The 27,725-nt window shown below is 40.1% G+C and overlaps 4 protein-coding genes, 1 long non-coding RNA gene and 3 other non-coding genes across 11 annotated transcripts; 2 read left to right on the plus strand and 6 right to left on the minus strand.

Annotated features, from left to right (window-relative positions):
- Positions 1 to 23: 23 nt before the first annotated feature.
- On the minus strand, positions 24 to 422 carry LOC135596490 (E3 ubiquitin-protein ligase ATL23-like). The gene has a single exon (XM_065088535.1). It carries the CDS (start codon positions 420 to 422, stop codon positions 24 to 26), a length of 399 nt encoding a protein of 132 aa, XP_064944607.1.
- A 1,045-nt stretch (positions 423 to 1,467) lies between these two features.
- Positions 1,468 to 4,368, plus strand: LOC135597638 (uncharacterized). Its single transcript, XR_010481344.1, has 2 exons — positions 1,468 to 3,601; positions 4,081 to 4,368. It is a non-coding gene; the product is annotated as an uncharacterized LOC135597638 (long non-coding RNA).
- A 1,165-nt stretch (positions 4,369 to 5,533) lies between these two features.
- Positions 5,534 to 5,607, minus strand: TRNAI-AAU (transfer RNA isoleucine (anticodon AAU)). The gene has a single exon. It is a non-coding gene; the product is annotated as a tRNA-Ile (tRNA).
- Positions 5,608 to 5,701: 94 nt separating this feature from the next.
- TRNAI-AAU (transfer RNA isoleucine (anticodon AAU)) lies at positions 5,702 to 5,775 on the minus strand. The gene has a single exon. It is a non-coding gene; the product is annotated as a tRNA-Ile (tRNA).
- A 94-nt stretch (positions 5,776 to 5,869) lies between these two features.
- On the minus strand, positions 5,870 to 5,943 carry TRNAI-AAU (transfer RNA isoleucine (anticodon AAU)). Its single transcript has one exon. It is a non-coding gene; the product is annotated as a tRNA-Ile (tRNA).
- Positions 5,944 to 13,628: 7,685 nt separating this feature from the next.
- LOC135584784 (protein kinase STUNTED-like) lies at positions 13,629 to 17,344 on the plus strand. Of its 3 annotated transcripts, XM_065090879.1 has the most exons (13): positions 13,629 to 13,746; positions 13,852 to 14,040; positions 14,249 to 14,520; positions 14,624 to 14,712; positions 14,811 to 14,929; positions 15,016 to 15,131; positions 15,204 to 15,668; positions 15,752 to 16,000; positions 16,102 to 16,262; positions 16,340 to 16,419; positions 16,487 to 16,634; positions 16,713 to 16,865; positions 16,949 to 17,344. In XM_065090879.1, exons 3-13 carry the CDS (start codon positions 14,355 to 14,357, stop codon positions 17,186 to 17,188), a joined length of 1,986 nt encoding a protein of 661 aa, XP_064946951.1. In that variant the 5' UTR covers positions 13,629 to 13,746; positions 13,852 to 14,040; positions 14,249 to 14,354; the 3' UTR covers positions 17,189 to 17,344. The 3 variants fall into 3 exon arrangements, with proteins under 3 accessions (XP_064946951.1, XP_064946952.1, XP_064946950.1); XM_065090880.1 differs by having other exon boundaries at positions 13,633 to 14,131; XM_065090878.1 differs by having other exon boundaries at positions 13,633 to 14,040.
- Positions 17,341 to 20,994, minus strand: LOC103972134 (uncharacterized). Of its 2 annotated transcripts, none has more exons than XM_009386347.3 (3): positions 20,730 to 20,994; positions 18,632 to 18,965; positions 17,341 to 18,552 (listed from the first exon to the last, which is right to left on the minus strand). In XM_009386347.3, exons 1-3 carry the CDS (start codon positions 20,790 to 20,792, stop codon positions 18,014 to 18,016), a joined length of 936 nt encoding a protein of 311 aa, XP_009384622.2. In that variant the 5' UTR covers positions 20,793 to 20,994; the 3' UTR covers positions 17,341 to 18,013. The 2 variants fall into 2 exon arrangements, with proteins under 2 accessions (XP_009384622.2, XP_018676380.2); XM_018820835.2 differs by having other exon boundaries at positions 18,632 to 19,395.
- A 4,566-nt stretch (positions 20,995 to 25,560) lies between these two features.
- Positions 25,561 to 27,030, minus strand: LOC135597639 (actin-depolymerizing factor 5-like). Its single transcript, XM_065090882.1, has 3 exons — positions 26,891 to 27,030; positions 26,556 to 26,815; positions 25,561 to 26,063 (listed from the first exon to the last, which is right to left on the minus strand). The coding sequence occupies exons 1-3, from the start codon at positions 26,909 to 26,911 to the stop codon at positions 25,913 to 25,915; spliced, it is 432 nt and encodes a 143-aa protein (XP_064946954.1). The 5' UTR covers positions 26,912 to 27,030; the 3' UTR covers positions 25,561 to 25,912.
- Positions 27,031 to 27,725: the final 695 nt, after the last annotated feature.

The raw sequence follows: 27,725 nt of genomic DNA on the forward strand, positions 1-27,725 counted from the left end.
GAGAGAGCAAAACTGCAGCGTTATCAAGAAGACAAGACCACCTGTAGGGGGACCGAAGGCGGAGGAGGAGGAGGGTGGAGGTAAGCGCGGCAGAGGGGGCAGTCCGGGTGGGCCGAGAGCCAGCGGTCGGCGCAGGGCCGGTGGAAGGCGTGGCGGCAATCGGGCAGCACCCGGGCCGCCTGCCCTGCCTCGATGTCCTCCAGGCACACCGCGCACTCCTGGCCGGCCACCGCACCGCCGTCCGCCGCCCCGCCGAGGCGCTCCAGTTCCGCCGTCGACAACCCCTTCCCGCCCTTCTCCCCCTCCCCGTTCTGCAGCATCGACGACCACAGAATGCACATGTACACCATGAACACCACGCCGATCCCGAAGCACATCAGAAACATTGCAACGAACAGAAACAACAGCGCCATCATCTCCATCCCCCCCCTCTCTCTCTCTCTCTCTCTCTCTCTCTCTCGAAGACACACACACAGAGAGAAGAGACTCTAAAAAGGTGGAAACAGGGAAACGGCGAAGAATGGTCAGACTGACGGGAACGGAAGAGGCAGGAGAGATCGCACGGCCTGGATCGACAGATGGATGACTTCGGGATGGCACTAGCTCAGAGGAAGAGGAGGAGAAGGTGGAGGAACGAGAAGTGTAGATCGGCAGGCGAAGCCGATTCGTCGTGGGAAGGCTTGAGGAGGGGTGAAACCTGCGGGGTGGGGCTGCTGCGTCCCTCTCGCCCCTCTCGTGTACCGTTTGCCCCACAGCCGGCTCACGTTCCTCACGAGGAACGAAGAAACGACATGGGCGTGGGCTCGGCCGAGAAATGTTACGTGTCGCGTGATGCGGTACGCGTTATGACGCTTCCGTATCCTGATGGAGGCGAGAGGTGGGTCCTGAAGGCGGAGACGTTCCTAATCCTGTGCCTTCTCTTGGACTCGCGTTGTTTGATCGAGGACCGACGCCCTTGCCGCAAGGGTGTGGAGCCACGCGTCTCGCTCAAGACAGGAAGCACGTATGACGTAATCCATGACATCGACCGAGACGTGTGGGTCCCCTGTCATTATGACCAGTAAAACCGTAGTTGACCTGTGGGCAAAGCACTTTTCAGAGTAGCTGAACAATCCTTCACCTCTGTTGTGGATTCATAAATTATTTCTTATATCAAATTAATCTTTCAATTAATTGTTTCATGATAATCAAATTATTCCTGTTTTCACTATAAAATTATCGTAGGCTGGAAAGAAATAAACATAATATTAATACCTCTTTACTCATATTAATACCTCTTTACTCATAATATTAATAAACATAATATTAATACCTCTTTACTCACAATATTAATACCTCTTTACGACCCAAATCGCATCTCAGCCCGTCTTGGTAGGGTCCTCAGGTAGCCACGTCGGTCGAGAGGAGGGTATAAAAGACGGGCAATATTTAGATGAATAGGATTTCTGGGAAAGTGATCCAGAAAGTTCCATTCAATTCCTTGATAGTATTCTCGTGGGGTGGTTAGATGGTTGCAACGCGCCTCGATCGAGAGAGAGGGAGAGAGAGAGAGAGCTCCCGTATCCTCGTCAAGGTCATCGATCAGCGGAACTAGGAAGTCCTTACCGATTCCGACGACGCTGACTCCGACGCGAGCCCTCGGACGCCGCGTTCGTCGAAGTCGACCGAGCCACTCTCTACGACACACGTCTTGGTTCGGCACTCTCCCTTTTCACGCCCCTCTGAACTTGGTCTTTAGATGCGTTCGTCTATGGCGTTTTTTGGCGATCGGCAGTGGTTCTTGAGATGCTGGTTCTTTTTCTTTCTACTTCTTGACTTAGCGATAGGTCTCGGTTCCTTTTTCTTTATGCTTCTTGATTGGGGCGTTAGATGATTCGATTCAACTTGGTGCTTGTCGGTTCTTTATCCTTATGCTCCTTGATTCTGCAATAGGTTGTTCTGCTTGATATGTTGATATGTTGGTTCTTTTTCATAGTGCTTCTTGGTAATAGATGCTGGTTCTTTTTCGATTCGCATGTTATGACAGTCTTTAGTTTGTATTCCGATTGATTTTTTTTTTTATTTAGTGCCTATATCGATGTTGGTTGATTAGTTGCAAGCCTTTGTGACACTCATCTTTAGCTGCATTCCTCTGTGGCGTTCTTTCTCTGTTCGGTCGGAAGTGGTTCTTGATATCTTAGTTCTTTTCTTTGTATTTAATGGCTTTGTGATAGGTTGTGGTTTCTGTTTTTATGCTTCTTGATCTTCCGTCGGTATGGTTCTTCGATTCGAGTTTTGGCCGATCCGTGGATTTGTTCGGTTCCTCCTGAGTTTCTCCCGATCTTTGTGGATACTTGTAGCATACTTTGCTGTCTTGTCTAAATTCATGACCAACGATAGGTGGAATATAGATAAGTTGTACTCCTCTTTCTCTTGCTTCTGCTCGATTCTGCAACAGGTTGTTCTGCTTTATATGTTGGTTCTTTTTCTTTACGCTTCTTGATTTCCAGATTTTTGGTTTATATTCCGATTGATTCTTTTTCGAATGCCTATACCAATGTTGGTTGATTGTCTGCTAGTGCGATAATCCAGGATGTAGTTTATACGAGTTCGTAATCGAGTTACTTCCTGCGACGCGTCAGATAAGAAACTTTTTGGTTGATTAGCTGCTAGTGTGATAATTCGGGATGTGATTTGAATCGGATCGAGAAATATGGAAAATATAGTTAGGCTTTAACCCAAATCAATCCGATTGGATGGTTTGGTCTGTGCGTACTTGGCATCATTGCACCCAAATCGCTTTAGTGTTTGGTGTTTAAATTGATGGGGATATAAAGTGGAATAATCTTTATATATGAACAAATACTAACAGGTCAAAGCAAAATTAAATAAAATAACAATCAAATAGAACACTCAGATATACATAAAAAAACCCAAAATCACGTGATAAACTAGAGATAATCCATTATGAAAATAATGAATATATAAATCTCAATCTCTCGTTCAAAATCAATAATCATAAGAGAATAACTAGGATATAAGGATCACGTCACTATCCACAATATCTAAAATCTCCCCAAGTAATAATAGCAAGAGTTTACTGTAGATTTGATCTAATCGAGAACACTGTTAGATGATTGAGAACAGTCTTTTGCGTTGTCTTTGTTTTTTTCCCTTTTTTTCTTTTGTTTTTCTATTTTTTTTTTGTATTGCTACAGTTTTCTCTCAAAAATACAGTCACATTCCAAAACGCGGTCACCACACCCTCCTTATATTAATCTTGGTTATGTTAAGAGATTTAAGAAATTTCGATTCAGGAGTTCTCCAGAGTCTGTTTAGTTTGTACATGGGACTCCGCTCCTCTTTATAGATGTAGTGGTAGTAGTAGCTGTATTGGCTGCGATCATCGAGAGCGAGTGGACGGTAGGAGTTCGGGCTTGAGGCGACGGGAGCCATGGAATCGCGGACCATGGCCACTTTTCGAGAATGACTGCGCCGGAAGCGGATTCCCCCCTCCACAACGATCACTACACAACTACTTCATCCCCCTCTGACTCCAGCGATGACGTTCCCGAGTCCTCGGTCACGCGTTCACCGACCCACGCTCTACCACCTTATCTTGGTTCGGCTCTCTCCCTTTTTATGCCCATTTGAGATTGGTCTTTAGTTTTTGTTCCTCGTGGCGTTTTTTCGCTGTTTGATAGACAGTGCTTCTTGAAATTGTGGTTCTTTAATCTTTTTAGTTCTTGGTTTTGCGACAGGTTTTGGTTCCTTTACTTCTGGCGATAGGTCTTGTATATTTTTCTTTGTGCATCTCGATTTTTCAAAGTTGGCTTGATTATTCATATTGATGCTTTGTAGATACTCTCTTTATCCTCCTTGATTTTGTATTAAGCTATTATGATTGCTTGATACGTTCGTTTCATGCTTTTTGAGATGCTGGATGCTGCTTCTTTTTCCTTTTCAGTTGTTGATTTTGCGATCGGTTTTGGGTCCTTTCCTTCGTGCTTCTTGATCTGGCGATAGGTCTTCTTTTTTCTTTTCTTAGTACTTGAACTTTCATAGATGGTTCGATTAATGTCGATGCTTTTGCCCTCATAGGATTTTGCCCTCTAGGCTTGCTACAGATTGACGTAAAAACCAAAGAAGTAGCACAGGCATTACAAGTCACGCGGGTGATCACATATTTGGGCACATCCCTTCCTGTCAATATATCGGAGAAGTGAGTGGATGATAGAGCATTCTATGGTATAGCAGTTAAGTCTCCATTGACTCCCGTTGTGAAGTAACATATACTTGACTGGTTGTGGGAAAAAAAAAACATATACAGAACTGATAACATTAACTTCAATAACATAACATTTGGAGGTATGAGAATTAGTCGAATAACATTTGGAACCAATCAACCATGGAAGAGATTTTTGTGCTGTAGAGTTTCAAATAATATATGCAATTCTGCTGGTATTCCAGTCAATGATCCCATCTTATGTTACGTACCACGTGATCCTTACTCGTGCAACTTTTCAAAGAGATGGGCTGCCATCAGGCTGATTTCCTCGGCTTTGCAATACTTCCCCGGGTCAACAAATATGATAGCTGAAAATGGACACCGAAACGCTTGCTATAGAGCTGGATCCAGTGCTACTAAATGTACACTGACATTTTCAACAAAGTTTGAACCTTCAAACGAACACCAAAAATTAAAAAAGTTGACAATATAATCTAAAACGAAAAAATAATTGACACCATTTGAAAGTGTCATTCTAAAACTCAAGGCTGCTTCGTTCTCCATCGTTTATGAAATCAGAACATATGTTGATTTATTATCACTTGTTCTCTTCATAATTTTGTGAGGTCTTTTTTTCTCATGGTTTTACTTTGGTAACGTGATCAACAATTTACATAGCGAAGAAGTCACTTTCTCTCTCTCTCGCTCTCTCTCTCTCTCTCTCTCAGCGGTCAATGCAGCCGGCCGTACAGGTGTGGGATCAGTAAAATCCCATATTGTCAAAACGTGAATAACTTGGCCGAAACACTAAAAACAATAATAATCCCATGAACACATTCCACTGAACGCGTCAGAATGCCAAATGTGTTTTTGTTTTTAATAGGCAGAAAAGCTATAAAAACCACACAAATTTTTGTTAAAATCATTAGGTGCCCCGATTGGTTTTTGGAGCTCATGAACAAATGAATCAATTATTTCTAATATTCTTAATTTTAATATTCTCTTTTGAAAAAATTCTGATACCTAAGTATAATTTGAATTATTTTGAAATCAAACTATTTTTTATGCATATAAATCAAATTTCAAGAAGTGACTTACCGGAGAATTAAGTTATAACTACGGTATTTAAACCCTCGGACACAACGCTTTTCAATTGGTTAGATATGCAAATTTGAAATTAGAAACACTACAATTAGAAACGTGAGTGCTATGATTAAAATTAGAAACACTAAAATTAAAATCACACTAAGTTAAACACTATTTCAATTACATTAATTTAAATAAAAATAAATTTTCAAAAAAATTAATTAAATTATAAAAAAATTTTGGCCCATGCAGGTTTCGAACCTGCGACCTTCGCGTTATTAGCACGACGCTCTAACCAACTGAGCTAATAGGCCAATATATTTAATTTCACATGACAACAAGATTGAGTAAAATATTCAAAGAAAAAAAATGACAGTTTTCAAAAAGATTAATGTAAAAACAATTAAATGGCCCATGCAGGTTTCGAACCTGCGACCTTCGCGTTATTAGCACGACGCTCTAACCAACTGAGCTAATAGGCCAATATATTTAATTTCACATGACAATAGAATTGAGTAAAATATTCAAAGAAAAAATATGACAGTTTTCAAAAAGTTTAATGTAAAAACAATTAAATGGCCCATGCAGGTTTCGAACCTGCGACCTTCGCGTTATTAGCACGACGCTCTAACCAACTGAGCTAATAGGCCAATATATTTAATTTCACATAAAAATAATTTTAGATATATAATTTAAAGAAAAAAATGAAAATCTTTTTTTTTTTTTGACGAGTTTGTCTTCCATCTGCTTCATACAAAAAGATGCAGCATTTTTCTACTTCTCCCTTCATTTTTCTGACCATATCTTCCACTGTAACTTTCCCTGACCCACCCTCATATTTCTTCCACCATGTCTCTCCCAGGACTGAGAACCATCTCTATGCATTTCATTTCTTTGAAAATATCAATCTCCCCCTTTTGTCATTCCAAAAATATAGCATCGACTATTTCACTCTCATCAAAAGTTTAATTATCAGTGGAGAGCAGCCCTAGAAATTTTATATAGTGTGATTGTCTACGGTGATGTTAGCTTTTTCATGAATCCTGTCAAACGTCTATTCGTCATCGAGACAAGTTAATAGTTCTTACCATTTCCTGATATGTGTGTCGGCCATCAAAAAAGTGTCTGTTCTTTGGGCAACCCGTAAATGTAACCGAGAGATCAGGCATCATACTATTTCAAATACAGCTTAAAGTAGCCTTTGCCAGGAAACCTGGAAGAGCAAGTTTGGAAATTGCAAGACATACAAGTGTCTCCCTCCAAACCAAAACAGGTTATCTTAGATACATGAAAAGATCCAATATTAAACAACAAAACGCTCGAGTCATAAATAATATGCACATGCATATGTAGAAGGAAGAGCAGAAGAAAATATGATCAGTGTTACAGAGTAACAAAAGATTTATGAAACCAATTTACTGATCATCAGAATGACTATCAGTGTTATTTTCTCAAATCAAATCAATTAAAGAAAAGTTGTCAAGAAATTTGGAACTATAATGAAGCATCCTCAACTTCTACGATTCTCATCTTGTTAACCGAGTATTAGCTTTTGCTGTAAATGTATCATAAAATGGCGGCACCGAATCATAATAAAAGAAGCAACGAGAGGTACATAAATTACAGAATATTTAGTATCGATGAACATTAATCCGTTCCGAGGAAAAATTAATGTCTCTTTAAATGTTGAAGGTGTTTGACATGACATGTCAAGTCATGTCATTTTCTAAAGATAAAGAAGACGGGAAAAAGGACTGAAAACCGTAGTGTCGCTAATGATGTAAAAAAGATAGACAGTAATGAACGAAGATATAGGATGACATATCATAATTCATGAACACGACCCTTGAACAGAGGAAACTTGTGCGACAATAACCCCACTGTGGGCTCAAGCTTAGTAGGAAAGGACGATAACAGATACGGACATCTAAACATTATCTATAATGCCCCCGCACCATTTCACCTGAGCGTCAATGTGGATACGAGTTATCGAATGAAAGAAGGTAACATTTTCGACCAACAGCCTCCTTCAACCATAGCAGCAATCTCTGCTAAGTGATGGCATGTACAACCTCTGGTTTTTAAACTTACCTTAGTCTCTTTTGCAATCAATTCTTTTCGGAATCTCATTACATAATGCGTGAAGTTTCATTGCGTTACATCTCTCTCTCTCTCTCTCTATTTTCTTTTCTTGAAGAACAATTATGTTCTCTGTAAATGTTTTTTATCTTAACGTACTCTTTACCAATCAATTTTTGGGAATCTAATAAGATAATGAATGAAGTTTCAATCGTACTCTCTCTCCCCGAACAGATTTCTGACGCTGTCAAACTTTCTGACAATTTTTTTGGAGAACAACTATGCTCTGTGTAAATCTTTAATTCTTAAAGCACAAAGGACATCAAGAACCAGAACAGCAGTGAGATAGTAGAACCTAATGCAATACATCTGAATACAAAAGAATTTACGTATTCACAATTATTGAAAAAGATAAAGAGAGAAAAGAAAAAGATCATCCGACCGACAACCCTGATTAGAATATTCATCCATGACAATTGGAGCATGAAGCATACGATTATTGGAATATTGAGGAAGCATATGGTTCCATTAGAAGACAACTGGATTATCAGTTCGCAATCAAAGATGACCGAAAGAGGAACCACAGATCTATGGATCAATGATCCCTCTAAAAGAAAAGAAACGATTCGACCTAAAACTTAAGATCTCACCACCGAAGAATTAGTTCCCGAAGACGACGACTCGGAGAATGCCTTCAAAGATCACCGAAAGACGAACTACTAATCTACGGATCTAATGATCTCTCCGAAGAAAAACCCCTGGATTGTGGACCTAAAGGAGAGGAACAGATCAAGAATAGAATCCTAAGATCTCAGCGGCACCTCTTCGTCTACCTTGGAATGGGATCTTGAAGATGCACGATCTTTCTTTACGATGAGACTCGATCATCAGATCACCAAAACAAGAACCACTAATCTGCGAAAGTAACGATCCCTAGAAACTAAACGAGAGGGAGAGAGATCAAGAACCTGGGAACCCTGCGTCGTCATGTCACCGTTTCGCTCCATAGAGGGACACTCCACAGAGGAACAGCGATGGACAAAAAGGCGCTCGCCGCCCTTTGCACGGTATTTATAGACCTCATCTACATTCAATTGCAACCGTCCGATCTGACATTCCTCCGCGTGGCGCGACCGGCTGATCCAGCGACACTGATGCGCGCAGAAGAATCCAGAATGTTCCAGGCGCCCCGTCGGTTCTGCGAATTGGATCACCATAAGCGGATCCTCTGTGACAAGCAGACGCGCAGGATAAGAGAGGATCCGAATTCGAAAAGGAAGGGTGTAGTGTAACACAGGATCCGAACCCGATTGAATCGCTCTGATAGCTTACTTTTGTGGCCGACGGTCCAAAGGAGGCTAATTTAATATTAAGGATACGACGGCACGATTAATCTTCATCGAGTTGGCCGTCGGCATCGTGTCATTTCAAACTTGGGTTAAGATTACATGTTTTCGTGCACGTAACGTTTTAAGACAAGATCTTAAAATATGAGACAAAGCCCATCAAACGACGCGAGAATACAAATATTTGAGGTGCGTTTTTGGACGCGATGGATGCGGACGTAAGTTGATGTCATAAAGGCGGTCGGCGCCCACCGACCCAAAGACGCGATCATAAGTCTTCCGAGGAAAGCGCTTCGAAATGGGGAGACACAGCAGAAAAGAGAGAGGCCCATCAATAAAGCTATAGGTATAAAGACCTCCTTTTGGTAGTTGTACACGTAAGGGCGGTGCTTCTCGCTTTATTATCTCTGCCAACTAATAATAACTGTCAGTGTATTTATCATACATGTATGAGTGATAAAAATATGGACGAATTCACCAAAAAAAAAATTATTTTTTTCTTCCATTATATCTTTTTTTTTTTTTGATGAATCGATCCATATAGGATGAATGAATTTTGTTATGATATTGTATGCTATATTATTATTTTTTAATAAATAATAAAAATATAGTAATATATAAAAACTAATATATTGTTTCTAGTATTGATGAAAATATTATTATAACATGAAAAATCTAAAAATATGATCATTTACTGAAAAAAAAAAAGAAAATCTAAAAATATTAGGTTAAAAAAAAGAATTCCGAAATTGTTATCATTTACTGAAAAAAATCTAAATTTTTTTTATAAATTCATCCTAAAAATATTATTATTTGATTAATAAATCTAAGTTGAACAAAACAAAATTGCAGGGATACATGGATCTTGTATCGGATGGTCCACATCCAAAGGTGGGTTGCCGCCCCCCTAAGCTACGTAAGTAGGAGAGATATGTCATCATAACCACACCTCGTTCAACCATTCCTTGTCCTACCCACCTTAACTTGGTCTTCTCTCACGCTCTTCTATAAATGAGGGGCTGCGGTGTCTCAGTATGATGGCACAAAGGAGAGGAGAGAAAGGGGGTGGCCTGCTTCGTTGTTCCTTCCTGCTCCGGTAACTGATACACTCTCTGATTGATAATAAGACCGAGGAGGCTCACAAATGATCTCAAGCGTTTCCACGGACGGCATCCTCATAGATCAATCGCAGTCGAGTCCAAGAAAAGTTACTCTGGCTGTCAACGACGTTACCGGTACCGGAGGAGGATCTGTGAGGAGATCCAGACGTAGCTATCTGAACTCTCTTCCTTCTTTGATTTCCGTTGATGAAAGAGTCGTTCCTCCTCCTCCTCCTCCTCCTCCTCCTCCTCCTCATCATTCCCTTCCAGTCCTTCAACCCCCTCTTCTGCCCCTTCCCCCAACCAGGTCTGCTACGCTCCCGCCAGCCACCAAGGCCGGCATGTTTAGGTCGAGGGGTCGCATGATGAAGCCGAAGCCTGGTTTAAACTCGAGAAAGGAGACACTTAACTTTCCAAAAGCCGCTCAGTGTGGATCCCGTGAGCTCGAAGAAGAGCCTAAAAGGAGAGTAGAGAAGGTGACGTTGTTAAACGAGGAAGGAGAAGAGCTGACGACGGAGTTGATCTACTCGCTCTCTCCGCCTCCCTGCAGCCTTCCTCTGCCTAGTTTTATTCTTACTAAGCACAGGGCCACAGCTGCATGCCTCTTGCATCGCTGAAGCAAGAGGAACACTCCAGCTTCGAAGACCATGTCATATACACCTTTCGTTTCTTCTCTTCATCATGTGAGATAGCTCAGCAGCATGTTATATAGACGAGTCACATATCAATGAGAGTGTCACTCAACAGCATGTTACATACGGTTACTGAGATCATAAGCAATGGCTATAAACAGCAAAGAGGAAAATATTAGAACACAACAAAAAGTCCAACAAAAATCTTTTTTCGGTGATGACAATTGACCATGTAGTCGATATCTTGATACTATATGATCTATATTTTAGCATTATACGCTTGGTATATAGTCGACAAGCATTCGATATCTTAGTGTGACACGTGATTGACATATGCCCAATACTTCAGTGTCACATTGATGATATCACGATATTACGTAGATGTGTTAACTGAATCATTACCATATCTCATAGTTGGCATGAGAGAAACGTCCAATTACCCCTTGTGAGAATAATGCTCCCACAAGCCTCTTGTAAAAGCGCCCCCTAAGTATATTTCTTAGACACACTTAAAATGGCTTTAAACCTTTGTCTGAATTCTTCAAACCCTAAATTGACTTAAGCATAAGAGGATATTTGTTAGAAATGCTCCCGACGTAATTTCGTAGGATTCGTCGTATCAAAGTCAAACAGATAAATCATTAAACAAGATTAAAGTGAGACATGCCTAAGAAATCCTTGATAGACTCAAATCTAACATCCACCTAGAATTAAAAACTTACTTAACATCAAGGATCACTAAGCTCAATTTATATTAATTCTCCAATTCAAGTCATATATTCACTTTGCCATAAAAAGTAAACTTGAACTAAACGCTAAGATTTTTCTGGAATGATTTGTCTGGTGCTCTCAAGTGCTTTAATTATGATGGCAAATGCTATTGCTTTCAAGCGAGCATGCAAAACAAAAGATTAGATACTATAATTAATGTTCATAAACATAGCGAGTCTTTTTCCTACAGTTTTTGGGATTTATGATATCCTAATCAAAATCCCTCAATTATAATCAATCTAAAAAAAACAATTTTTGTTTATCTCTGCTATTATATAGGACGTATTTTATGTTCAGCTTGGCAACGAATCAATTTAAAAATTGATATTAGTAAAGTTCATATATGTTGTTTAGAGGATCATATTAAAGCGAAGCGATTTTATTTTTTAATTATTTTTATTATATTAAATAACATACATAATATTCACACGTGCATTTAAACCTAAGATTCAGATAAATGACAAAAACAGGATGGAAGTAAATATAACTCCACAATAGGTGTCGAAAGATGCTGTGTTGTGCAAGTGTATTTAACTCCATCTTATATTATATTATATATATATATATATATATATATATATATATATGATCGAGAGATGTTTCTCGATCTAATCATTTTGATGCACATGTTAGTAATTTGAGATACATGAGTGTAGATGAAAGTGGTAAAAAAAGTAAACTCATATTCATCGTGTTGAAGATGAGCTTTTATATATAATCGTAAAGAGATAAAATATTTTATGAAATATTCTATGAGAAGACAATATTTAACCACATCTAATAGTCTTCCCTTGATTTTTTGTCTACATGGGTGATAAGGGAGGGCGGCAACCTACAATCGGACGGTTACCCATGTGGACAGACGGGTTCACTCGAGACACCACATGATTATCACATATCAAATAAAGATTGATTGACGATATACTCCATATCATTTGTCCCCCCTTAAGGTGTGCTTCGAGCTCTCACGAGGGGGATCCAAAGTGTGACGTCTAGTTTATCTAACACGTTAAGCTTATATCTCTTTAACTCATCATCGACCTAATGGTACATTTAGTTTGTCCAACATATCTAATTCATCATGCATGAGCACTATTAGTAGTAATCCATTGCCGACATATCCTTCACATCATCGAGGGATGCACCTTGGTTGAACAAGATCGAGTTTTTCGATCACCCCATCTCTTCCTGACCTCCATGCCTTAGGTAAAGGTGAGGGTCAAGCTTATTTATCTTCAGTATAAGGCGGAGTCAAATTTTTTAACTTCTTCTTATGATTATGGGTTCAACCATGATCGGTGTCATCTCATCTTTAGTGAAGGCGAGAGTCGAGTGTCCTGACTTTTCTGTCCTGTGAGTTTCCTAACCTCTATCTTTTAACAAAGATGGGTCTCAATTACTATATATATATATATATATATACTGTGCCGTGTCGGCAATCATTGAGGCCCGTCATGTGAGCATGCTAGGATGTCACCATAGCACCTATCTGGCGATCTTTGTACTTGTGCTGTTGTGTGGCTTTAATTCAAGAAAGAGTGTAATTGGGACACCACACATATGGTTGGAAGTGGTGTTCCTCTTTAAACCCATAAACCCTACTTGGTGACTAGTCAATCGCCAAGCACTCATACCTCCTTGTCCTCCCCCTCTGTTAGATGTGCAGATGACCTACTCATAATCATGCTATTATGCTTCCAGGGTGGGTGCATCAAACACATGGATCAAAGAGCCCCATAGTTGAACTTAATGAATTGCTCCCAACCCCACAGGTATCATTCTTGAAGGATTTCTTGACCAACTACACCCATCTCAAGATTCCCTTGCCAATGTTGCACCGACCCCAGCAAACATCCCCCACATTTTTAAGGTGAGTGTGACATACACTAGGAACAATCGAACCATATTCCACAAATTTAATGTATCAAGGGCCCCATTGTCATGATTTCAAGGCCTATAAACCATCAATTTGGCCACTAACAATGATCTTAGTAGGTTCATTTTTCTAATTGATCTAACAAATATAAATTATAAATTATAAAAAAAATTATCGAATTGATATAACAAATATTAAAAAAAAATTCTCACTTTCTTCTTTTAAGTTTTAGATTGTCTTATTTGATTATTTATTTTTTAATTATTTTCGATCATTGATAATAAAAAAAATATTTTTATGATTCGGATTAGAAGAAAAAATGATTATTGGAAAAGAGTTGAAGGAATTTATTAGAATTAAATGATAAATTGAGGATATTTACTTTTATTGACAAAGTAATATTATGGGAATATTAAAAATACTGATAAGAAGTAAAAAAAAAAGGATTTGCCATTGGGCAGCCACCTGCTGCAGCCAGGATCGGGTGTGTCGGTCGAGACGGGTGACCGGCAATCTCGTGTTTCCCGCGACAAAAGTGGCGGGTACTCCTCACCGCTGGCGTCGAATGAGATGCAGCGCTCTCTCGTGTGTGCGCGTGTGCGCGCGCGCGTGTACTTTGGAGGCTGGCGATCGTCCTCGAGTCCCGGGAGTACTTCCTCTTCTCTCCTCCCCCATCCTCGTCTTCTTCTTCCTCCCTGCGGTTCCTAATTGTCTGGCAGACGCTCTTTAATGGCTTCCTCTACTCGCTTCTCAGCTCCGTCTTGCTCTCTCTGCTCTCCTCCTCCTTTCTGGTACCGGAAAACTGTGGCCTGACCAAGCTCGGTCATCATCCTCGTGTGGCTTCATATGGTCTCTTGATGAAGGGGATCTGGTTGAGTGTTAAGCTGGGATCCATGGCTAAGACAATGACGCTCCTGGAATGCGACAAATGAGCAACATTAAGGTAGGCTTGAGGGGGAGGAGACGGGTGGGCAGTTCTCTTTCTTCCACCTATTTGTTGGGCGTGCTGTTGTTCTTGGCTAGAGATCTCAATGGTTGGGAGACTGTTCTTCATCGTGTCGCCGCACGAAGTCTTTTTCTAGTATTTCCTGCAAAATCGACACACGGTACACAGAATGTGACTGATTGCTCTACTCGTTGTAATTCTTCAGGGAGTCGGAGTCTCTCACGTTGGGTGGTACCGTTGAATGCAATGCAATCAGCGGCCAGTTGAGGGGTCTCCGATACATCCGAAGGCAGTAATAGAAGAGCCGGAGCATGGCTGTGTTGCAGGCAGCCTCGGAAGAGAAGAAGGGGGGAGCTCAGTGCGTAATGGTGGGTCTGCAGATGGATGCCAATGGCAAGGAATTGCTCGACTGGGCAATTCACAGAGTTTCTGAGCGAGGCGACCGCATCATGGCGGTTCATGTCTGCCGCGACTCCGGTGAGTGACAGATTTAGAGCTTCAAGTCGCATGCTTTCTTGATCCCAAGAGCATCAACACCCTGTCCGCTAGCATTCGATTACTACCGCAACTTATCTTACAGATCTGAGGAACACCATCACCACCCTGTCTCTGATTACCATGTTAGATGAGTACCTGGCAGCCTATGAAGGCGCCTGCAGTCTTAAGCAAGTGAGCCATCTTCCACTTCTGTGCACTGAATCATCTCCAGATCAACGAAGAGAGAAGAGATGGATTGCTTAACCTTGTACTTGTCCATGGCCCTTCAGATTGTTCTTGTCGGCCGGGTTGCTCGGGGGAATTCCATCCGGAAAGCCCTGGTGAAGGAGGCCAAATTATGCGCAGCCATGAAGGTAATCGTCGGAGTAAACAAGCACAGCTCCATAGGGTAAGTGTTGCGAAGATCTAATTCCAAGCTTTGGGCAGTGATTGGACTGCAGCTACCCATCCGAAGTCTGATCCATTTCTTTTCAGGGGATCAGCTCCGCTTGCTAAGTATTGTGCCAAGAAGCTCCCTTCGGCTACTGCTGTGATTGCTGTACAAAATGGAAAGATCATCTTTGAAAAGGGAGCTACCAAACCATCTCCAGGTGAGTCATCTGTCGCTGGAGTTGCAAATCATGGCATTCCATCTCTTAGATTGGCTTCTTGCTGTGGTTTAGGAGAAGAATCAAAGCGCCGAAGCCTGCAGAATCTTTTGTCTCCAGTCACAGCAAATTCCAAGGACAAGACCGGTAAAGAGACCCTGAAATCATCTGATTCCGGATTTGGAGATGGCAAGGAGGAGGCGATGCCGAATGACAGCAACCACGTCACGAAGCAAATGACGAAAGCTACTCCAACTTCTGTGACGATGCTGGTGAAGCAACTGCCAGAGCCGAGGCTGGGTTGGCCTCTGCTGCGGAGAGCAGCACCAGGAAGAACCGGCGAAGCCAAGAGGGCTGATCCCGCTCGGAAAATGTCGGTTGTCCAATGGGTCATGACCCTGCCGGATAGAACCTTGTCATCGGCTCAGCCATCGTTGCAGCTAACCGAGGAGTTGAACACAATTCTCAGTAGCAGTAACTTGAGCTGCAAATGGTTTGCATACGAGGAACTCCTGAGTTCAACCAAGCAGTTCTCTTCAGGTGCTTCTCTCTGAAACATAGGCAGCATCCTTATCCTAGATTAAGTTCGTCCTCCTTTGACCATGATTTCGACTTCTGAGCAGAAAATTTGATCGGGAAAGGAGGAAGTAGCCGTGTATACAGAGGCTGCCTTCAGAATGGCCATCAGGTGGCTATCAAGTTATCGAAACTATCAGCAGAGGCATCAAAAGATTTCCTTCTGGAGGTCCATATCATCACCAAGCTCCAGCACTCGCGTGTCGTCTCGTTGTTGGGCATTTGCGTCGAGGAAACCACTCTGATCTCCGTGTACAAGTATTTCCCCAATGGAAGCTTGGAGGAAAAATTACATGGTGAGTCTCACAGGCTTTTCGTTTCACCAATGTTACAGAGTGAGGTGGATCACGGTTTTAGCTTCATGGATTTCTTCTGAGGTGTCTTAAATGGAACACAGGTGATAAGGTGAAGCACCTGCTCCCCTGGGACAAGAGATTTAAAGTGGCGGTGGGGATTGCCGAGGCTCTCAGCTACCTTCATCATGGATGTCCTCAACCGGTGATCCATAGAGATGTCAAGTCCTCAAACATTCTTCTCAACGATGAATTTGAGCCTCAGGTAAAGCTGGTCACAATCATGTCTGTGGATTTCCCTCAGGAATTAACTAAAGATAAGAACGAAGTTTCTGCCAACAGCTATCTGATTTCGGCTTAGCTATGTGGGCACCGACAACCTCAGCCTACCTGACACAGAGGGATGTGGTTGGAACATTCGGGTGCGTTCTTCTCAGCCAGAGTTACATGCATGATTACGATGATGAATGTGACGTTTTCACTTTGCAGATACATCGCACCTGAGTACTTCATGTATGGAAGGGTCAGCAACAAGATCGATGTCTACGCCTACGGCGTCGTCCTGCTGGAATTGGTAACAGGAAGAAAGCGGATAGATGATGAAAACCCCAAAGGAGAAGAGAGCTTGGTGATGTGGGTGAGTACGGTGACAGGATTGTGCAGCAATAGTAGACAAACACCTGTTCTATCAAACATTGATGCATTCTTTTTCTAGGCGGCGCGAATTATTGAGGGAGGAGGAGATCTTATGGACCTGTTGGATCCCGATCTGGACGCGAATTATGACAAAGATCAGATGAGAAGGATGATTTTAGCTCTATCTCTTTGCATCACAAGAGTAGCTCGTCTCCGACCTCAAATTGACAAGGTCAGCAAGGGGATATATTTACTTTACTGCTGTGCATTAGATCTCTGATGACCGTTTCTTTTGGGGGTGTGCTACCATGGCAGATACGCAGCCTTCTGCAGGGGGAAGAAGACATGGAGACGTGGATAAGCAGGCAAGCAGATTCCATGGTGGATTGTCCGGACGACGAAGCCTACCCAGCGTCGGATATTGGGTCGCATCAAGGCCTTGCGGCGCTGGAGGCGGAGGATGATGCTTCGGTCACTAGCTTCGGCCAGAGTCACGTCGGTTCCTGGGAAGAGTACCTGCGAGGTAGATGGAGCCGTTCGTCCAGCTTCGATTAGGTCCCTCCCTGTGAGGTAATAGTGTCTTGTGAGCTTGTGTGTGCTCTTCTTCAGCAGCCAGCTTTGGTGGGATGATGATAGCAGATGTTGCTACGAGATTAATAAGTGTAACATCAACGAGGCAAAAAATAAATCAATTGTACGATGTCATCTGTAGCACAAGATAGTTTTATTTCTTGCAATCACAAAACAGCTCTTGATGAACAGTTTCGTATACATGGCAACTTTACTTTACAAATTACTTTTTAATTATGTTGACGACAAATCAAAACAATTTCTAATTCTCAATGGAGTCAAAAAAATAAAACTCCGGCTTGTCATGGTACAGACTCCCGATGTTGCTTGCTAACTTTTGAAATTTTTTCTGTCCCTCGATCTCAGCTTTGGACATGATACAGACTTGCTTTTGCCTGGCATGACGTCCTGCTACCTTTTGACATTATCTGCACGTCCAGCCATCTCATCTTGACATGATACAGGACACACATTTGCCTGGCTTGACATGCCGTTCGTTGCTATCTTCTGAGATTTCACCACAGGCCCTTCGAACTGATCCTGCCATGACACAGATTCGCATTTGCAAGGCTTCACATGCAGCTACCTTCTGAGATTCTCCACGGGTCACTTGATCTCAGCTTGACATGCTGTACCTCCTGAGATTTTCTACATGTCAGGGTCCTTCGGTCTCAGATTGCCATGATACAGACTCGCATCTGCCAGGCTTGACATGCCCTACAGGTCCCAGTCTGAGCTTTCACATGATTCAGACTCGCATTTGCCAGGTTTGGCACGCTGCCACCTTCTGAGATTCTCTGTCCCTGGATCTCAGAACGGGATTTCGTATGGCAGCTGATACATGTCAAACTCAGGAAGATAACAGGCACGGGGCTGCTGGGAAGAACTCATATAGCTTACACTAACCGAGGAGACTTCTGGTGTAGCTTTGCCCTCATCTGCATAAAGACTAGAGTGTCGCTTTGGAGCCCCACACAACCAGTCCTCACCACCAGCATCCCAAGACTCCAGCTGCAATGACGGTGGATTCCAGTTCACTATTAGATCTCTAAACTGTTCCTTCTGCCAAGTTCTTCCCCCAATCCTTTTTGAACCGGAAGTTCTATGCAAAGTTACAGCTGCTTCTTGGTTAAGACCAGTTTCGATATCCCTGCCTGAGGAGCAGGGCTGCTCATCAGCTGCAGGATGCTTATGAACTATCTGCTCCGATTTGTTAAGTGCTACTACTGTTGTTACTCCTGCTATTTGTAGTGTGGACGGCAGATGTGGATTTCTTTGCCTTGATGATGACAAAAGCAGCTCTGCATCTCTTTGCCTCGAGGACGACAACTTGATCCGAAGTATAGTTCCTTTATAAGGGTTGGAAAATAGATGTCAGCATCTGAATTATAAACAAACCTCAACAAAGGCAACAAGTAGTAATCTTACCATGCTTATTGTGGCTGGATACGGATGATGCAACTTTTCTCCTCTTGTTGCTATCCTGAGAGCTCTCAGGGGAGTTGTATTTGTCCTGAATGGAACATGGAACCTCATGTTCTTCAGTGAGGACACTTCTTTCCATGTGTTCAAATACATCCTTGCTTGTCTTCTGGCTGTCCCGGACCTTCTGATTGAAGAGGCTCTTCTCTTCATACTTGCTGTTTTCTTGGCTCTTTCCAAGGTACTGAAAGTTTACAGGCTCTACATTGGCCTTATCTATCTTCTCCTTTCTCTTCCTCTTTTTCTCTTTCTTATCCTTTGTCGTCTGTCCTTCTTGGAGCTTCACCAGAACAATAGTCTTCAATATCATGAATATAGAGAGCGGGCAAGCAAAGCAAGGCGAAACACATCACAGAGATGTATTACATAGATATCGAGGGACCGATAATACATCCTACAGGCTTCTCAATAGCATGATAGCTCACAATAAGTAAAGATGCCCATTTACACTGAGTAACAAAAATCCTTATGTGAGCAGAGTTCTTCCAACCTATACTCTTCAGAAAGGTAGGCTAATCATGCCGAAATACAACAAGACCAAAGAAATCCACCCTTTGGTTCCATAAGAAATCCACCAACGACAAACAATAATATCATCCGATAAGAGACTACAAACAACGATTTCAAACCCATTTTCATGTGAGCAGTGATCTTCCAACCTATTTTCCTCAGTAAGGTAGGCTCATCATGCCAAAATACAACAAGAAAAGCTGGAATAAGGTTGACATTAGCAATGGACACCGACAAATAATTCAGTCACAAAAACAGGACACGACTTATGAAGAATTAATAATTGGACATCCAGAAAAAACTTGACCATATAGATTATAAAGTAAACAACCTGCAAAAAGATAAAGAGGAGAAGCTAATATGCAAAGAAAAAATAACGTATAAAAACCAATAAACAAAAAAAAAGAATAAAAAACTAAAAAGAGAAATTTTCTTGTGTCCAAGATAACTTGCAAGTATTCAGATCTCAAAAACTAAAATCTCCATGACCTAATCCTAGATTCCAAGTATTTATATAGCTCAGCAAGCCTCTCAAACATACCATGGTTGTCAAACATAGTTTTCTATATCATAGTTTCCTATTCAAAAGATAACCCTTGGACCAGCACTAGTTATGATGAAATGATACATGAAACATTCATCAAGCGATCAAGCAAGCAAATCACATTTTAAATGAAAAGGTATGATAATTAGGTCCTAGAAATTTCTGCTTAGCTTCTGCGAATAAGTTATGTAAACCACCATATTAACAAGAATGATCTGCAAATATATAAGAAAGAATGATGTTGACTGCACATTGGCAAGTGATCGACAACACCTTCACTTTAAGTAACTCATACCATGGCTGGAAAATTCAAATAATACGGAATATAGAAAGTGTGCATACTACAAACTTTCTCAAACTGTCCATTATTTCAAAATATTAACGCGGACGAATATATCTATCCATGACACTAGTAATGTCACCAAACAATTCATCTGTGAAAAGTGTTAACTGCTTTCTCACAGAATAGATACAAATCCAGTTTGATCGATCACTACAATCATAAAAATATTCACACAATAGACACATGAGGAATCCTCACAAATAACCCACTTTTTAACTATTAGCACATGGTTGTTAGAAGCCTTATGAAATTGACATTTACTTGCTTTTTCACAAGAGATCTACCAATCAAGGCCTCCAGATCCAATTTACAGTCACACATTTGACTACAATCATCTCAATGCAGAAAATTGAAGAACCGACTTCAATCATATCCGTAAGAACACCAAAAAGTAACAAAGAAGAAGATATCCTAAACATGCTATTGACCAAGAGAACAGCCCAATCTTCTTTGTGAGTATTTACAATTCTTTTCTGATCGTTCTGACATGCCAATACAAACATGTATACCATTAGTTTTGCACATGCTCATTCGATAATAGACCTTGTCGAATACAGACCAAAAAGATCCGATAAACCGATCGCCGATAGAGGAAGTCGAGCAAGAATGCAAGAAATCAACCACACCAGCATTGATGCTCAACAAACCTTAATAGACGCGATCAACGGCTTTCCGATGAACGGCTGCGGGAACGGGTAGCACCGCGACATCACGCTGCCCTTGCAGCTCGGTCGAGGGCACTGGGATCACCGCAAAACAGTTGCGAGACCCGGCGATCCTAGAGAGATCGAAAGGCGCGGGACGGCGATCGAAGGCGGACCGTGCCAAGGTGGGGGGAAAGCAGAGAAGGCGAAGAAAAGAAATCTAGGGTTAGGGTTCCGCCGTCCAAAACTCGGGGCGAAAATTCTTGCGCACGGGGAATTGGGGGGGGGGGGGGTAATGGCGATATTTATAGAGGCAGGAGGGAGCCGTGCCCATTTAGGATAGCGGTACGATGCCCCGCGGGTCTCGAACGCATCTCGGTCGCGGGTTCTCCTACTGGTGGATTTCGAGTGGGTCTCACGCGGTTTTCACCTCGCCGAAGCGTCGCCTCGCGCAAGCCCTGATCCGGCGGGGCCCACGTGGATTGACGAACCGACTTTGGAGGGAGACTCACGCGAGCGCACGTGATTGCCACCGCGGTCTATCACTGCGTGGGCCGGGCTCAGCCGTCCACGTGGGTTTGTGGAGGTGGAATCTGATATCATGGGGGCATTTGATGAGCCTCGAAGCTGGGCTTTGCTCATTGGTGTTGGAGTCGGTGGCTTGCGTTGTATGTTTTTGTTAGTATTTCTTTTTTAGGAAACCTAAAATTCTCGTTGCGAAGATTCTTTCCTCAATAATAATAATAATAATAATAATGTAGTGAAGTTCTTTTCTTTTTTTACAGTTGTATTTATTTTATTTTAAAACACTTTTTATTGATTTGAGTTTTGCATTTCCTATTATCTTACTTGGAAATCGATCTACATAAGGGTTGTAAATTTCTAACAAATATATCTTTTTTTTTCATAAGAAGTTTCTCGTTCATTCTATTTTTGCTTAATTTACTTTTTTTTCATAAATTTAAATTAACATCCTTATGGTTCTATGGTAACCAAATTTAGAGAAATATATTTAATTATATACCTATATGAAAGAAAAAAATATAATCAAGTTTTAGTCATCAAATATGTGTTTTCAAATAATTTTTGTATCAAAAATTCTAACAAATAAATGATTGGATATCATGTCTCGATCACCTCATCAACTTAATGTCATTCTAAACATTGGATAATGCATAGTGATGTAATCCTTGTATCCTAATTCTTCTATTGTGATTGTTGCTTTGGTTTTAGGCAAGAGACTCTGAGATTTATACATGTGAGATTTATACATACGCATATGATTTGATATAACTACCAAAGGGAATAAAGATACTGAATATGTGATGCTTACTGATATAGGTGAACTATAGAGTTACCAAAAAGTAATTGAAAATGAGCAGAAAAAGAAGTGATTAGTTGCTATGCAGTAAGAGATGGATGCTCTGCAGAAAAATCACATATATGATTTGATACAACTACTAAAGGGGATAAAGATACTCTATAGATGAGTATATGATGCTTATGTGAACTAAGGAGTTGGGGAGCAATTTTCCATAGAACCTCAATTGAGAATGTTTTTTAAATAATGTCAACCTTCCAAAAGATACTTTACAGATGAGTACGTGATGCTTACTGATATAAGTGAACTATGGAGTTATCATAAAGCAGTTGAAAGTGACAAAATAAAGTTGTTAGTTGCTATATAGGAAGAGATGGATGCTCTGCAGAATAATCACACATATGATTTAATACAACTACCAAAGAGAACGAAGGACTTGAAGAACAAATGGGTTTTCAGGTTGAAGACTCAAGAATATTATTCTTAACAAAAGTACAAGGCGGTTATAAAAGGCTTTGGTCAAAAGAAAATTATTGACTTTGAAGATATTTTTTCTCCTGTTGTTAAAATGTCTTCTATTCGTGTTGTTCTTAGTATTACTGTTAGCTTTGACTTGGAGGTAAAGCAGTTGGATGTAAAGATAGCTTTCTTTCATAATGATTTGGATGAAAAAATTTATATGAGTCTGCAAGTTGACGAAGAGCTTGTATGAGATGAAGCAAACTCTAAGATAGTGGTACAGAAAGTTTGATTTATTTATGATTGAAAACAGATATAAAAGAACAGCTTGAGATTATTGTGTGTACATTAAACGATTTAAATGGTTTGATAAGAATTTTATTATTCTCTTACTTTATGTTAATGACATGCTTATCATTGGGAAAGATATGTCTACAATTGACAAGTTGAAGAAAAAACTGAGTGAGTCATTTAAAATAAAGGACATGGGCCTAACAAAGTAAATATTGGACATGTAGATTTTTTTTTAAAAAAAAGAAGATTTAGTTGTCACATGAGAAATACATCAAGAAGGTATTAGAAATGTTCAATATAAGCAATGCAAAGTCAATTGATTCTCCACTTTCAGGTAATTAATTTCAAGTTGTGCTTAGAGTAGAGTTTGTCAAGTGATAAAGATAAGAAGATAATGCAAAAGGTTTCTTATGCTTCAATTGTTGAAAGTTTAATGTACGTGATGGTATGTATGAGGCTGGACATTGTATATGTAGTAAGTATTACTAGCAGATTTCTTACAAATCTAAGTAAATAACACTTGGCAACGGTGAAGTAGATCTTTAGATATCTTAGAGGGAGCTCTAAGGTTTATTTAAGCTTTAAAGGTGGACCACTTGTGTTCACAGGTTACATAGATGTAGAGATATTGATATAAGAAAATTCACATCATGTTTTGTACTCACTTTTGCAGGGGGAGCTATGTCATGATAATCTAGATTGCAAATGTGTATTGCTCTCTCTACCACAAAGGTAGAATATATCGTTGCTATAGAGGTTTACAAAGAAATGCTATGGATAAAAGAATTCTTATAAGAATTGAGGTTGAAATAAAAAAAAATTATATAGTGCATTGTGATAATTGGAGCGTCATCCATTTGTGTAAAAATCGAACTTTTAATTTCAATTCAAAGCATATAGATATCAGATATCACTGAATTCGAAATGTATTTGAAGAAAAACAATTGCAACTTTAGAAAATTCACACGGATGACAAAGACCATACCGAAAGAAAGATAGGAGATATACCAAAAACTGCTCAGTATGACTTCATATTAAGGAGTCAATGGACAACCTCCCTTATGGGCTGAAGGGGGACGTTATTGGGTAGATAACCTATTATTCAACCCATAGTGGAATTTAATTACCCACAGCCCACTTTAGCCTTCTCTTTTTTTATTTAACTTAAACCCTAACCCTTTTAACTAAGATATATGATGGATAGGGAAGAAAAAGGGAGTAACTGCGGCTATGAAAAAGAGAGAAGTAGCAGTGGTAGTTGAGGGGAAAAAAATAAGAGAAAAAAGAAAGTGAAGAAGACAAGGATAATATAAAAATCATTCTTAGTTATCCAAATAGTGTTCTCATATCATATTAGATCAGATTTATACTTAATTCTTACTATGATCACTCGGAGAGATTTTGAATATTGTACACCATGACATAATCATTGTATCTCAATTATTCTCCCGTAATTGTTACTTGGGTTTTGGGCTAGAGATTCTGAGATTTGTATATTCATTATTTGTATAGTAGATTTTCTCTAGCTTGTCCTGTGATTTTTATCCATCTCGTTGAAGGGGTTTTTCACATAAATATTGGTGTCCTATTTAATTATGATTTTCATTTAATTTTCTTGTGTGTTACAACCTGATTGTATTTATTTGTATACAAAATTCTCTTTTTATCCTATCATCCAATTCTTTCATGAATTGTTTTTCAACTCTGATGCATTTAAATCCAATCATGAATCATCTCTCCACTCCGATGTAACCAAATTTAACGTAACCATATGAAATATTCTTTAACTTTGATGATACCAAATCATGCTATGGAATATCCTTCATTTTTAACACGGTTGAATCCCATCAAAAGCATCCTCTAACTTTCACATGGTTGAATCTAACTATAAAAAATTATTCAATTATGATTCAATAAAATGTCTTACAATTTTGAGATGATCGAATTCATATCCTTCGATTACGACATAATCTAATCCGATCATCAAACATCCTTTTATCTTTAATATAATTGAATTGAAAAAAATAAATCTTATGTCAAATCAAAATGATAATGACATTTATTGCTCATGATGTGACTAAGTTATTTAGAAAATAAGACATTGTATCCCGACACCTTAATAAGAGAGGCTAACACGTGAATTGTATAACGTTACATCACACCCAATCACTGACTCATCAACTCAACATATTAGGTTGACATCATGCTTGCATCAATGTCGACTCAATTGCATCATAGAGAAGCAGTCATCCCAACACATCAATTCCTCACCTCATTAACATAGGCATATATGCGATAACTATAATGCTCGATTATTCAGTGAATAGTTGCATAACAAAATAAAGGTTAATGATTCTACATAACCATTAACTTTTCATTTAATTTCAATTGTTGCTTGAGCTTCCTATAAAAAAAAACCTCATGTGCACTCCTCATGTCCTTCGAACAATTTTGAGTATACAACACATTTCTATTTTTTCAATCCTTTAACTCTACTAACATAAGTAGAGTTTTCATTTAACTCTATTAACTTAAACATGAAAATATGGATTCAATTTTTATAGAATCTTTCGTAGAACCTTCTTGTCCATAGACATCGGATATGTGAGGAGCTCGAACGTTAGATCTGTATTAATTTTGAGCCGTTACACAAGATATTAATGTTAATAATTTTTAAAATTTATTATTATTATTTTGATAAATATAATTGAATTAGATTTTTTTATTTTTTTTATTTGACCATACACAAGATCCGAAATGTGCGTCAACGCAGATAGATGCTGTCATTTTTAAGACAGGAACCATTTGAACATGAACTCTTCCTGTGCTGAGTTCGGATCACGAAGGAACATCTAAGGGTCTTCATCAATCAAATCTTTTGCGTTAATTTCCGTGCAGCACATCGAGATCTTCTCCTTCGTCCTGCTGCTGATGCGTTGTTTCCCTTCGATTCCTCTGCCTCTGCTTCTCGTGTTCTGGTGCTCTGCATCCCTTTGCTCGTGCTATATGCTATGCTCAGCTGAGCTAAAGGTTATCTATCCCCCCTCATGAATACTACTTAGTCATTATATATATATTACTAGCTAGATTGAGAGGCCATGCATTCATCTGCTCAGTTGGCTCTCTCTTTGATTACATCAAACCCCATCTCCGTAGGATCGGTTGCCTGCACCTCATAGTGGATCCCATCAAGCAGCCTCCTCAGCCCTTGCTTTGAGGTAGCATACAGTATCTTTGATCTGATCCTTGATGCTGTTGGAGACCTGAAAAGCCAGCAGAACGCCATGTATGAACTCCATGACCACATCACTCAGTCGGTGAGTGTAGGAAAAAGTGGGATGAATCACACTCTGAATCAAAAGACGAAGCATAAGAGGCATCGCCATGAATGGTTGCAGTCTAAAGCTATGATGCTTTGTTTTGGTGCACATCACGATCATAGGGTTGGCAAGATGGATAGGTGCTAAGTCTCATTTCCACGTATGACTTGTTTGGCTTATTCGGATGGGGATGGATGATTCCAAGAACACACACACCAAGTTGATGTGCTTGTCAAACTCTGTGAAGGCTTTCCATTGGTGATGCAGGGGAGGAGAAAATAAGGATACTCGATGATCTTTCTCGCAGTATCTTTTCAGTTAAATGTCCTCTTTCTATATGGCTATATAGGCTAAGATCTGAGCCAAAAATTCTCAGCAAATAATGTTCTAAGATCAGAGAGAGAGAGAGAGAGAGAGAGAGGAGGAGGAGGAGACCATGTGATGAAGAACATCTTTCTCTTGGGGCAGTTGTCGACGCTGACGAAGTCGAAGTCGAAGACGGCGTAGCGGCAGTCGTCGTTGGGGAGGGAGGCGGCGAGGCCGTCGTAGCCTTCGCCTGGCCTGCCCACCTTGTCCACCATCACCTCTCTCGTCTTCTCGTCGATCTTGTACACCACGTACCGGCTCACCCTCTTCCACTTCATCTCCATGAACGAGCTCAGGCACTCCTGTTTCACCCGCATCCCCTCCGTCGCCTGCCATGACCACGCAGATCACACTCAAGCACAAGTAATCATCCATCAAGATGATGTCGTCGGTAATAGTATTACCATCTTGAAAGCCATGGCCATGGTTACAGCAGACAGCAACAAGCTTGCCGGTGCCTGCTTTCAGAGCCGACCTAATCCTGCTAGTCTTTTGGGACATGTCTTCCTGAGCTTGATATAGAGGCTGAGAAATAATTAAACACGTCTGTCATGTCAGCTTTTTAGGGTGTAAATGATTTGGATAAACAATGGTGCATGGCTTTGTTGAATTGTTGTCATCACTCTTTATCATTTGCAGAAACTTTTTCTTCTTCTTAAGATAATTCGGTGGGCAGGAATTGGTGTGATGCTTACAGCTTACCTTGTAGAACAGGGAAAGCAGTGACAGATGCCATCAGCTAACAGGGACGAAAGCAGTCGCTCGTACCACAATTGTTTATTCTGTCCTAAGAAAGAGAGAGAAAGTACAAACGACGTCCTGTTGAAAGATAATAATTATATTCTCTTTTAATGTATATTGTCCCTTTCTGCTCTGATTTTAATTACTTGTCTTCTTCTTCTTCTTTTGGACAATTTTGAGAATATTTTGGAATTAAGTGAAAGAAAGATACGATATTATGAAAAAAAAAATGATTATTTTTAAAATAAAAATTAAAAAAAATATTTATTAAAATTTGATATTATATTTTAGTTATTTCATTATGCTCTTATCTATAAATAGACAAAACCTCGTATGATTATATAATATCTATTTTCAATATCTATTTCTATTCTATCGTTTATAATGATTTAGCATTTAGAAAATAATTCTTGTAAAAAAATTTATCATAAAGAAATTTTTTATTAATTGATAATCATAATTAAAATCTAATCAGATTTATAATATATTTTAATTAAT

Source organism: Musa acuminata, chromosome BXJ1-11 (genome assembly GCF_036884655.1).
Source record: "Musa acuminata AAA Group cultivar baxijiao chromosome BXJ1-11, Cavendish_Baxijiao_AAA, whole genome shotgun sequence".
Taxonomy (NCBI): domain Eukaryota; kingdom Viridiplantae; phylum Streptophyta; class Magnoliopsida; order Zingiberales; family Musaceae; genus Musa; species Musa acuminata.